Source organism: Doryrhamphus excisus, chromosome 10 (assembly GCF_030265055.1).
Source record: "Doryrhamphus excisus isolate RoL2022-K1 chromosome 10, RoL_Dexc_1.0, whole genome shotgun sequence".
NCBI classification, from domain to species: Eukaryota; Metazoa; Chordata; class Actinopteri; order Syngnathiformes; family Syngnathidae; genus Doryrhamphus; species Doryrhamphus excisus.
In genome coordinates this window covers 6,041,442-6,054,998 of record NC_080475.1, presented here as the reverse complement: position 1 = coordinate 6,054,998, position 13,557 = coordinate 6,041,442, and the positions used below count along the sequence as shown (strand labels likewise).

The 13,557-nt window shown below is 36.1% G+C and overlaps 1 protein-coding gene across 4 annotated transcripts in view; it reads left to right on the top strand.

Moving 5' to 3' along the window:
- The first annotated feature begins 4,690 nt into the window (after positions 1–4,690).
- The window catches only part of si:dkey-246i14.3 (ephrin A4), a 44,060-nt gene continuing 35,193 nt past the window's right edge, over positions 4,691–13,557 (top strand). For all 4 annotated transcript variants that reach the window (XM_058084397.1, XM_058084395.1, XM_058084394.1 and 1 more), the window contains exon 1: positions 4,691–5,079. In XM_058084397.1, the coding sequence (XP_057940380.1) occupies positions 4,955–5,079 (125 nt within the window). In that variant the 5' untranslated portion in view covers positions 4,691–4,954. The remainder of the gene's footprint in view (positions 5,080–13,557) is intronic.

The window sequence follows — 13,557 nt, the reverse complement described above, 5'->3', positions numbered from 1 at the left end:
AGGGTCACAGGGGTGCTGGAGCCTATCCCAGCTCTCTTCGGGCGCAAGGCGGACTGGACTGGTGGCCAGCCAATCACAGGGCACATATAGACAAACAACCATTCACACTCACATTCATACCTATGGGCAATTTGGAGTCGCCAATTAGCATGTTAGCATGTTAGCATGCTAGCATGTTTTTGGAATGGGGGAGGAAACCGGAGTATCCGGGGAGAACATGCAAACTCCACATGCAAACTCCACACATTCAAACAACCAGCTGTGGAATTGAACTATGGTCTCCTAGCTGTGAGGTCTGCGCGCTAACCACTCAACCGCCGTACAGCCCAAGAAGGAACCTACTTTATGGAAATTCACTCATCATCATTGTTTCTGGAACCAATTAATCGTGATAAACGAGGGATTATTCTACAACCCAAAGTTGTTTTTGGCAGCCATTTTTTTTTTATTCGTAGTTTTTTGGACGGACATGCTTCTCGTCTTCGTCACATTTTTATCATTTCTATATGTGATTTTTTCCACAGAAACTTCTGCGATTCATTTGAGTATAAAACCAAAAAATACGAGTCGAATGTCAACTGGGCTTATCGACCTGTAGACATGCCCATATAAGGAAGTCAGCTCTCTGTGACATCACAAAGAGGCAGTTCTACCACGCCTTCTGAAACCGAGCGTTTTGAGCCATCCCAAACTTTTTACAGGGCTCACTTCTAAATGCGTAAACTTCATGATCTGAAACTTTGGCATGGTTTAACACCAGAATCGAACATTCTTACTACATTTATTGGTCAGAAAAGTGGAAAAAGCATCATAAGTTGATTTATTGTAATTTATGAGATTAATTGGATTTTGATTATTTCTTATGAGAATATTTGACTGGGTTGCTGTACATTACAGTTAGAATCCGACCTTCTGTGAGGAATTACTGACGCTGACCAAGGTTTTCAGAAAGTAGTGGTCAGCTTGTCCCGTGTCATCACATCAGTGGGTTTTCCGAAATACCCTTTTCCAGGCATCCGGAACGCCGTTGCCTTGTGGATGACGGGCTGAAACGCTAAAATACGTTAGCGTTTCCCGTGCGGACACCCCCCTCTGGAGACTTTTTCAACACATTCATAACCCAGGAATGCAAATGTGGAGCCGGGAATCAATCCCAAAAGTTCCCTTCCTAATGAGTCACCATCAGACTGCTGGTCCAATCCAACAGAACAGAACATGTGTGCTGAATGACACGGTGCCAGAATGTGATGAAAAACATATTTGACCGGCAATGAGAAGATCAATGGAAGCCCGAATGAGGACACATGATGGATGGAAGGAGAGGAGGATGAAAAGAGATGATTTTGGAAGCACTACAGAGAGAAGAGTTGAGGCAAATGTCAAAGAAAGACAGACATTGAATGCCTCACCGGAATGGGACAATTAGCAAAGCCATCAAGCTTTGCCATCACGTCGCTGCTAATTTACTGCATCGTAGCTTCACACTTCAATCAGCGTTCCTAGAAGCCTATTGACAGCCCCTTTTCACAACGAGGACTGGGCATCGGGTCTCAAGCATCAGTTAGAACCGGGACTAACATTCCGAGTCTCCCGGGATTGCAGCTGCAAACACCGACAGATGGCCGGCACAAATGAAGAAGAGGCGGCTACAATGTTTGGCTTCAATTCTTAAAAAAGAGCGTCCTTCTATTTACAGGTGACATCAAACATACTTGCTCACGGTGCAGCAAAACCAAAATACTACACATCCACAGCAAGTATAAAAAAATTAAAAATTAAAAATTAAAAATTAAAAATTAAAAATTAAAAATTAAAAATTAAAAATTAAAAATTAAAAATTAAAAATTAAAAATTAAAAATTAAAAATTAAAAATTAAAAATTAAAAATTAAAAATTAAAAATTAAAAATTAAAAATTAAAAATTAAAAATTCCAACCATCCATCCATCCATTTAAAAATCAAAAATCAAAAATCAAAAATCAAAAATCAAAGTAGTATTTTAATTTTAATTTTAATTTTAATTTTAATTTTTTTAATTTTTAAATTTAAAATTAATTTTTTTTTAATTTAAAATTTTAAAAATTTCTAATTTAAATTTTTTAAAATTTAAAATTTAAAATTTAAAATTTAAAATTTAAAATTTAAAATTTAAAATTTAAAATTTAAAATTTAAAATTTAAAATTTAAAATTTAAAATTTAAAATACTACTTTGATAAACAACAACTAAGCACGGAATATAACTTAAAACAGAACTTCAAACTGATATTTCTGAATCACCACAAGGCATGCTGGGTAGTCCAGCTGCAACAACAATGTGAACAATGAACAATAACGCCTCATTGTTTACTTCTCTGACCCCCTCCTCAACATATTTTGCAAACAAACAAAACGGCAACAAACACGGCAAAATGTTGGGAGAAAGACGACCACAAGCTACCCAGCATGCCTTGCGGGAGGAATATATAGGTGGGTTTTTTTTACATGGTGCAGTAGGTAGGTTGTTTTGTGCGCTCAGGTGCGCTAGGTTGCCGTCTCGGCAATTCAGGTATATTGCCACCCCTATGTTAGCAATGGTCTCACCTTGGCCCCCCCCAGTGAAACATTTCTGGCTCGCCAGAAAGCTATTTACCATTTTACCATAAAAAAGTAACTCAAGCTGGAGGCTTTCGAAATGAGCAATAAAATCAAGTACATCCTGGTGTAAAATAAAAACAGCCAGTAAGATTAGCTCTTAAAGCTCCAGATCATTACCCAGTTAGAGTCTGAATATTTAAATAGCCATTTTGACAAATTGCTACAGAGCTCTGGAACACTGCATAAAAACATGCCTCTTCACCAAAGACTTTAATATTTAATATTTCATTTTTTTTTCCCACAGACAAGAGGATTATGACACACATAAATATCAGTATCACAGTAGCGCACTTTTCTGCTCCAACAGATCAATCACCGTGAATAAGACCCCCTTATGGTGCCGCTTCCTCCACTGTGGTCCTTTTCTGTATTTGCTGAGGGGGCGCTTGCTATGCCAGCGGGGACAAATTAGCCACACCGGAGCACTGAGGCATCATGGGAAATTAATGATCTCCAGGAAGTGAGCTAATGAGTCTGCACACATGAATAGAATATACACATAAAGCAACAGGAGGAGGGGAAGGGTGGGGGTGGCTACAAGCTAAATGCTATCAGTGTAACTTGGATGAGTGATAATGGTACAACAACAGCACACACACACACACACACACACACACTGAGGGACTATCCAATAATTACTGAGGACCTCCAGTGGGTTTTCACCCACGGAGGCGCAGTGATTAGTGTCACTACGACCTCCCTAGGGGTGTGTGACATGCTTGGAATTAACACAGATCACACACGCAGGTCATCGTAGTGTTTTTTACGTGGATGAAAAAGACAAATATCCCGGCTATAAATGCGGGATGTCAAAGTTTATGCCGCACAACGCTAAAAAAAACAACAGCATACACAAACACACCATATTGTATATTTGGCGGAGAAGCTGTTTACTGTTTTATACTAATACCTGTTTATTAAATGTACGTGTATGTTTTCATTAAAGCGGAGGTGGGATGCACCTCTTCATGCAGCAGCTTGAGAAAATGAAAGAAAACCAAGCTATATGCGAGCAGGTTGTCGTGCCACACGTTGGAAATACCTGCTTTAAAGTTCTGTACTAGGCTATATTTTTAAGTTAACGAAAAAAATATCAACTGATGGTAAATTCGGCAGGGAGATCATTATTTATTTTATTTTTACACTTTAATTAAAAATTTTGCTTCATTAAAAAACACCCGCTTTGAGAATTGTACCACTTTTTCATTGTTTGCAGTACACAAGGACCCTCTTAAAAAGTCAGTTGGAGTATATTTTAAATCAGGTGTATATTTGCTCGAGTATACAGTGTCCAAAGGCTCATGGCACATTGTAAAAATATTATTTTATAGAAAAAACTATGTAAAAAGGACAAAACAGCAGTATGTTTTGGTAAAATTATGACAAATAAAAGAAACCACTAATAAACTAGTGCAATTTCAGCAATTGTGGCTTTTATTTGGTGGCAAATTCTACAGGAAGTTATTGATTTTTGGCACTTTTATTCACAAGTGTGGACTCTAACACACCAGGACACTGGATAGTCACCTTAAACTACGAACTAAGATGCATATTAAATTGTTACTTATTATTTTTGCTTTCATGCATGTACTTTTACTTGTAGTTGAGTAAAATGTCAGCAACTGTACTTTTATTTGACTACAATATTTTAGTAACCGTCCGTTGGCACTTGTACCGAGTCCACCTGAACGCATCCTTTGCTAGTCTGTTTATCTCCTGTGATGCTAATGTAGAGTTACATCCGGGGTACAGACGGTGTTTACTTTCGTCAGAAAATGTGTTGTTCTCACTCTCCCAATACTACTACTACTACTTATCAAACGGTGGTGCTAAAGTGATAATTAAATGATTTAATTAATTGAATTACAATTGGCAGACGACCTCCTGAAACCGGTCAGCATTGTTGTTGCCTTGTCAACACCAGTCGGCGCACCTCCCTAGCATTATGCGTTGCCCGCTCAACCACACCCTTGTCTCGTGATTGGTCCAAAGTTTTCTTGGTTCCGCCCTCTAAAACCTTGACGGCTCCACCTTCCAAACACAGTGCAGCCTGAAGGCACACTTCAACCAAACCTGCACGGCCGTCGGCCACTACGTCCCATCATCTTGACCTTTTACCTTTACCATTTAAGGAAGGGGGGGGCGCCACTCAAAGCCAAAATGAAGATTATGGACAAACTATCAACAAGTCCTTCAAGCCTTTGTAGAATTTTGTGACCCCCGAAGTCACGAGATGACGCACACCTTTCATTTTTAGACACCGACATTGTTGACGAAGTTAGCTCACCTGTTTTGTTTTTCCGCACCCCTCGAACTGTGATGGGCTCCCTCGTTAGGACCCCGGCCACTCTGCCTGCTTGGAAAACCACCTTTTTACTTTTAAACATTATCTCGGCTGCCTGGAGCAAAAGACACGCGGTGTTTTGGAACTCCACCAACAACAGGTAAACACTTTACTAAATGTGAGCGGGTTTTTTTTTATATTATTTATTGATTATTGATATTGCTTGTCACAGGCGTTATGTAGAGCTTACTATCTGTTGTGCACAAGGCTGGTCTGAGCTTGCATTGTTGCTCAACAACTTGAATAATACCTGCTAAATGAGTCAGGAGATGGAATCCAAGCCATGCAGCACACCCCTACCTGTGTACTACCTGGCTGCGAGTACTACTAAGTAGTACAGAATGCATTTGGTAGCACTACAATGAAAGTGTGTATGCTGAAAAGTGGAAGTTGTCATTGCTTGTGTGTTTCAGTGGGTGGGTTGGAGTATGGGGGCCATTAACAAGCTCACCTGATCCAGGTGTTCCTCTCAAAGTTAATTGAAGGGTTCCAATGGGCGTGCTGCAGGGGAAGTAGTGTCAATCACAGTATAGGTGTGTAGTACGTGTGCACGACACCGTCCTTATTTTGGTCGAGTATGCACAATGGTCGCTGGTCACCTTCCTATTTCTTTGAATGCAAACATTTCCCTGGAGGAAATCATATGAACAGGAATTAGCAGTTGGTTAATTGAGCGTCTTTGCATGCTACAACCACCCGACACTACAATTCAATATGACACTGGGGTGGAACCAGGAGTTGAGAACATTCAGATTTGAGATTTTAAGTGTTATGCAAATGTACAAGTATTTTGAAATCAAAAAGTTCCATTTCCTGTTCTATGGCCATCGTTACATTTTGCCTCTACGCCATCAGTGGCAACAGAAAAAGCAAAACACAGTTCGATTCACTTTGGTACAGCCTAATTTCAAAATAGAAAAAAATATTTTTTCTCCTCATAATTTTACAAAAAACACAGCATGAAGACAACATGCGAGATATTTTAAAAAAATGTCTGTAAATTTATTAAAAATAAAAAACTGCACTATTTCCCGGCAATTTGGCATCCAAGCCTTGTGGGTGTTTGGTGACCTTGTGATGATTAGGAAGGACCTCCTTATACCCCAGTGATTCTGGCATGAGCGGCCTGGTTTTTTGGCAGAGACCACACCATCGGAGCGCCATCATGGCCGCCACCGGTCCCCTCACGCCAGCATCCCCGGCGTTGAAGCTGGCTTCACCGTCTCCTCACTCTTCATTACCTTTCTATTTGGACCCGCTCGCCGGCCTCCTCCATACCATCTTCATCCTTCATGGCTCCCCCCGGCCAGTGATGGATATATGAGCTGTGATTAGTTGAGCTTCAATCATTTCCCCTCCCCGTATCATATTTTCAATAAAAGGCCAGCCGGCACAGGGAACTTTAGGTGACTAATTCTATTGGAGCTTATCATTTCTCATTTTGTTTTCTGATAAATCTAATTAAAAAATATATCAGCGTGTCCATCTAATAATGTACAACTGCAATGTACAAAAAGTTTTAGTTACTTTTATTTAACAACATTTCCGCTCACGTTCATGCCTATGGACAAATTGGAGTCTCCATTAGTATGCATACTTTTGGAATGTGGGAGGAAACCGGAGTACCCGAAAAAGGAAGATGCATATTCCATGCAGAGATGCCAAAACTATTTATTTTGTATTTTTTTAAATATAGTTTCAAACTTATATATATTATAAAAATAGGATTTGCCAAAATTTATATATTTTAAATAATTCTGCTTTATGCAAAAATTAGGATTTCATTTTCAGCTTTTTTCCTCTTAATATTTTGACTTCATGCTTGTAAAATCATTCAAGTTTTTCCCATTATTGCAGTTTTTTTTATATTCCAAATATTTCAACTTTATTCTTAATCTTCATAAATTTACTTCTCGTAATTGCAGGACTTCACTACAGTACTATATTAACCTAATTCCCATAATATTCCCACTTTCTCCGCAACCTCATTTTCAAAAAAGTACACATTTTTAATTTTGTTTTTGTGTTAATATTACTACTTACAAGATATTTTTTTTCTTTGATTTTTCAACTCTATGCTACTAAAATGACATGATTTTTGTCATAATAATAAATGTTATTTTCATTACATTTTAGTTGGATTACAACTTTTGTCTTTGAATATTTTGACTTTATTTGAGTAAAGTTGTTTCAGATATTTCCCTAGTTGCTGTTTCCAAATTTTCAACTTTCTTTTTAAATAATATTTGTATATTGTCTGGATAATATACTCATAATTATAATATTCTCATAATATTTTGATATTATTCCCATATTTTCACTACTTTTGCAATGTTATTTTGTTTTTTTTCTTATAATAATATTTTTGTTTGTTTTTGGGCTTAATATCACAATGTAATTTTCATAAAATTATAATTACATTGGAACTTTTTCTCTTAATGTTTTGACTTTATTCTTGAAAAATTGTTCCAGATTATTCTTTTTTTTCCAAATTTTTCCAACTTTCTTTTTAAATAGAAAAAAATATATAATGACTTTATTCTCATAACTTTTTCCTTAATTTTTTCAACTCAGGCCGATAAAAAAAAAAAACAGAGATGGGCTGCAAACGGCCCACGGGCCACACTTTGGACGCGTTCTGCTTCGGCCTGTGCGGGTGTACCTAATGTTGTGTCTGCGAAGTACAGGGAGACGTGAAGTCTTTCCCAAGTGGATCTAGAAGGCAAGACGTGCAGCGTGAGGGTCTCTTAAAAGGAATGATGAAAGACTTGGGCCGTCACCTCGGATCGGCTGTCTTGGATTTATGCTTTTAATGAAGCAAGAGCAGTCGAGCGGAGACTGTGACGCACCATCCAGCCCCCCCCCCCCGCCCACCTTCTCTTCCTGCTGATGGGGGGGGGGAAACGTAATGATTTTAATGAACGAGGTTTACGAGCATTGCCCGTTTTTTTATCGCCGCCCTCTTTCCTCTTGTGGCGATTCTTCCTTATTAGAAGAGAGATTATCTTCCCACTTCCTGGTGCAGTTAAAGCTCAGTCAAATATTCCAAGCTCAGCCGTATCGGTCTCTTTCATCCATCCTCATCATTCCGATCCTGTCCTTTTCCAAATACGTCAAAGCCGACCCTCGCCGGGCCGTCCTGGCAGAGCTTGGGATCAGCAGCTTCCTAATTGGAGAGCTCTGTATTATCCGAGGAGGAGGCGGATGCCCATTTTTTCTCTGGGGAATCGTACCCACAACTCGCCGGCCACACCGTACCCCAATAAAGATCATGAAAAGATAACGACCTTGTCTGATTCAGAGAGGTATTGATCAGGCCACGCCATCTTGAAAAGAAGCATACAGGAAGCATTTCTTAGCATCTAAGCTAGCCAAAATAGAACAATACTTCAAATGATGTACTTGGAGAGTATTTTTTGTAGGAATATTCCATTTTTATTATTTACCATGTCCTGTTACTTCATGCATACTGTACAGTATGTTCCTAATGCTTACATCATGTTCTTTACTTTTCACTTTCTTCACTTTGTGCATATGCAATGACATATATGCATATGTTTTTACTCGATGCATGTCATTAACGTTATCATGTACTTTATGCACTTTTTTATTTTTCACTTTATGTTGTGCATGTTCTTTACTTTTCACTTTCTTCACTTTGTGCATGTGCAAGTACATGTATGCGTATGTTTTTACTCGATTCGTGTCATTAACGTTATCATGTACTTTATGCACTTTTTTATTTTTCACTTTCTTTATGTTGCGAATGTTCTTTACTTTTCACTTTCTTCAGTTTGTGCATATGCATTACATGTATGCATATGTTTTTATTTGATGCATGTCATTAACATTATGCATGTTGTATTTACTTTAGGCACATGTTATTTACTTTTCACTTTCCTTACTTTGTGCGTATATCATTGAAATTCTGCACTTTCTTTACTTTTTTTGTGCGTACATTATTTAATTCATGCATACGTTCTTTAGTTTGTGTATGTTTACTTTTGGCCATGTTTACTTTTCACTTTCTTTTCTTTGTACTTTTTCCCCCCACTATGCATATGTTCTTTACTTGATGCACTTTTTTTACTTTTCACTTTCCTTATTTTGTGCGTATATCATTGAAATTCTGTACGTTCTTTCGCTTTTTTGCTGTGTGCATACATTTAATTTATGCATATGTTCTTTAGTTTGTGTATGTTTACTTTTCACTTTCTTTTCCTTGTACATATTTTTTTTCCCCCCACTGGTTTCATATCTGATATGTTATGCTATGTTCTTTACTTGATGCACTTTTTTAATTTTCACTTTCTTTATGTTGTGCATGTTATTTACTTTTCACTTTCATGATATCGTTGAAATTCTGCACGTTCTTTACCTTTTCACTTATTTTGCTGTGTGGATAAATAATTTAATTTATGCATATGTTCTTTAGTTTGTGTATGTTTACTTTTCACTTTCTTTTCTTTGAACATATTTCTTTTTTCTTTTTTTTCCACTGGTTTCATATCCTAAAAGTATATGTTCTTTACTTATTTACTTACTTATGCACTTTTTTACTTTTCACTTTCTTTATGTTGTGCAAGTTATTTACTTTTCACTTTCATGATATCGTTGAAATTCTGCACCTTCTTTACCTTTTCACTTTTTTTGCCGTGTGCATACATTATTTAATTTATGCATATGTTCTTTAGTTTGTGTATGTTTACTTTTCACTTTCTTTTTTTTGAAAACATTTTTTTTTCCACTGGTTTCATATCGTAAAATCGTAAAAATGTTCTTTACTTTATGCACTTTTTTATTTTTCGCTTTCTTTATGTTGTGCATGTTATTTACTTTTTGCTTTCGTGATATCGTTGAAATCGTTCTTCATCGTTCTTTACCTTTTCACTTTTTTTGCCGTGTGCATACATTATTTAATTCATATATATGTTCTTTAGTTTGTGTATGTTTACTTTTCACTTTCTTTTTTTTGAACACATTTTTTTTCCACTGGTTTCATATCATAAAAGCATATGTTCTTTACTTATTTACTTGCTTATACACTTTTTTTTACTTTCACTTTCTTTATGTTGTGCATATGTTATTTACTTTTCACTTTCATGACTTGATGCATATGTTTCCATGCAAATGAGTGTGTGTGTGTGTGTGTGTGTGTGTATTCCCCCACTTAATGATTAACACGGATAACCCGCCTGACCTATTATGAAGAGCACAGTGAGCTAATTAGCAAGTTGCTGTGTCGCTAACAGCCCCCCCCCCCCATATAATTCCACACACACACACACCTGTGTCCTCCTGGGCGTCTCGCGTGCGTCCACGCCTCATTGTCTCCAGGAGATGCTAGCGGATTGTGGCGCTTATCTGGTCTTTGTAAACTCAACCCCGTGTGTTTGTTGTCGCTGCACTGAGTGTGTTATCTTCCTTAGTCGAGTGTGGGAGGGAGGCTTTTGTTGGAGCCAACTGTAAGGATTGGGTGCATTGTCTTTTTCATCATGTGACCTGCCGGACCAGAGATGTGATGGCGATTACTGCTTGGAATGAAGACGCACGCACGCACGTTGTTGTTGTTTTGGATTTTTTTCATGGCTGACCTCTGCCAAGAGACTTTGCTCGTTACTTTTAGTTTTAGTGAGTTAGTTAGTTAGTTAGTTAGTTAAGTCATTAGCTGCTAACTTCATAAGGGGGGTGCTGCCTGAGCTGTTTTGGTGCAGATCCAGATAAAGGTGCAGTACCAGAAGTTGGTTCTTCCTAGTCTACATTTGATTAGTTAGTTATTATGATTATTAACTTTAACTCCATTATTTTTGGATGAGTTTATTATTATTATTTATTATATTTTTAATATTATTTTTAATATTATTTGTTATTATTTTTTTAATAATATAATTTTTTATTATTTTTTAATAATATTATTTATTATTATTTTTAATAATATTATTTATTATTATTATTTTTAATAATATTATTTATTATTTTTATTTTATTTTATTAGCTTGTTTAAGCATATCAAAATACCAAGAATTTTTAAATATTGTATTAAATGTTTTTCTTTTTATTAATTTATTAATTTTTTAAAAATAGCATTGTTTAAAAATGTGAAGTTGATAGTTGAATAATGGCGTGCACTACTCGGCTTCTACCAGCAGAGGCGCTGTTTGATACTATAGTACATTAATACTGCCGCATACTGTAACTCTGGCATGGAAACAGGAGTTTAGAACATTCAGAAAGCTAGATTCGATTAAAAAAATGATTAGTTTCCTTCTGGTTAATTAAGGAAATGTGGTCACATGACCATGAAACTATTGAGTATTGGCGTAATAAGCTACCTAGCAACGAGCGTCTTCTGATGGCGTTGTCTAAGTGGTGACGTGCGTGTGCGTGGTTTGACTCGGTGGAAGTCATGCCAAGGAAAAAAAAAAAAGTCCAATTCTGGCAGAAAGTTGAAGACCTGCGGTGGAAATCCATCCTTCCTTGGCACCACGCTGCGTCTTTGGCTCAAAATGGCTGCGCTGTGTGTCTTTGTGTGCGAGGAGGAGGAGGAGGAGGCGGCGAGTGAGGGGCGGAGTCGTGATTGAGGTCTTGTTTGCCAGCATTCATTCGTTCGCAATGAACGAGCGGCCATTGTTGAACGTGTCGGACCCGCCGCCTCTTGCAGTCCGACAAACACTGCGGCAATTAAGATTTGGCGGCGGAAAAAAGGAGCTCAAACGCCACACAACACTCCTTGTTGAGACGCCGCGTGCGTTTCCACTCCGGCGTCACGCCGGGCCTCCTCCTCGGTCCTGCCGAGAGGCGACCTGGGACTTCCCGGGACAGAAATGAAATTAGTATCGATCCAGGCGGGGTGGAAACGGAATAATTGCGGCGTGCAGAGCTTGTTTGCCATATTGCCCGTTTTTGGTGACCGTTTCTTGGCATCAAACATCTCAGTTGCAGATCTATTTTTAGGTGCAGGAAATGATAGAATGGAATTTTAAATATTAAAAAAAATAACTATATTACGATATGATACGATATAATACTCCATTTAAAGGAAATTGAAACTACACAAATACTTAAAAAATGATCAAATACGCATGAAATATATTTATTATATATTTGTAAAATCTAATACTTCAAAAATGTAATACTTCATACATTACATTATGATGGAAAGTTATGAAGAGGCAACAGTTTAAATGTAAAAAACATGTACTTTAATAAATAAATTACAGTATATTCATTACTCAAAAAATATCAGAATAAATACTTGCAAAAAACTAATAAAATAAAATATACAAACGCAGTTGTAAAAGTTGACCAACGCATCAATGAATAAAAAAATAGTCAATTTTTAAAAATAAAAAAAATATTTTATAATAACCACTCCAAAAGGAAAGTAAAAACAAAACAAATACTTGGAAAAAGTACTTTAAAAACTGTGAAATAATCAGTTGTATGTGTTGCTAGGGTACTTTTATAAGCATCAGATTCATGAGGTAGTGTTTTTATTAAATTTGGTTCCAAAAATTCATGAAAAAATACAAAAATAAATCATAAAATTAAAACCAAAAAATGCCTAAAAATTAATACATGATTTTATTTATTTAATTATAAAATGATTGACCAACGCATCAATTAATAGAAAATAGTAAATTTTTTAAAATAAACTATTTTCTAATAACCTACAAAAGGAAAGTAAAAACAAAACAAATACTTGGAAAAAGTACTTCTAAAACTGTGAAATAATCAGTTGTATGTGTTGCTAGGGTACTTTTATAAGCAGATTCATGAGGTAGTGTTTTTATTAAATTAGGTTCCAAAAATACATAAAAAAATACAAAAATAAATCATAAAATTAAAATAAAAAAATACCTAAAAATTAATACATGATTTTATTTATTTAATTATAAAATAATTGACCAACGCATCAATTAATAGAAAATAGTCAATTTTTAAAAATAGAAAATAAACTATTTTATAATAACCTACAAAAGGAAAGTAAAAACAAAACAAATACTTGGAAAAAGTACTTTAAAAACTGTGAAATAATCAGTTGTATGTGTTGCTAGGGTACTTTTATAAGCAGATTCATGAGGCAGTGTTTTTATTGAATTCGGTTCCAAAAATACATTAAAAAATACAAAAATGAATCATAAAATTAAAACAAAAATACCAAAAAAATTATACATGATTTTATTAATTTAATTATAAAAAATATACAATATTTGTATATAGTTTTGTTTTTTTTTTTTTACATTGAATTTGTGTTTTTTATTTCTATGCTAATGAATTTTCTGCTACTTTTAACTAGCATAGCCATTGCAAAGGTCATAGTCCTAATAATATGTCATTGGTTGTACTTGCCCTCATCCTATATACAGTATGTACACAGTGTATTACAATACTGTGTATTTATGATACTACTCTTGTACCCTGTCATGTTCTGTTTCTTTAACAATGGTGTTGATCATTTTAACGCCGCCATTTTAAAACCGCTTGAACTTGGAGAAGCCATTCCCGTTTCCTTATCGCCACCTGGATCACATGACCGTAATGTTGCGTATCGCAATTGTCATGTGCTCTTATCGGG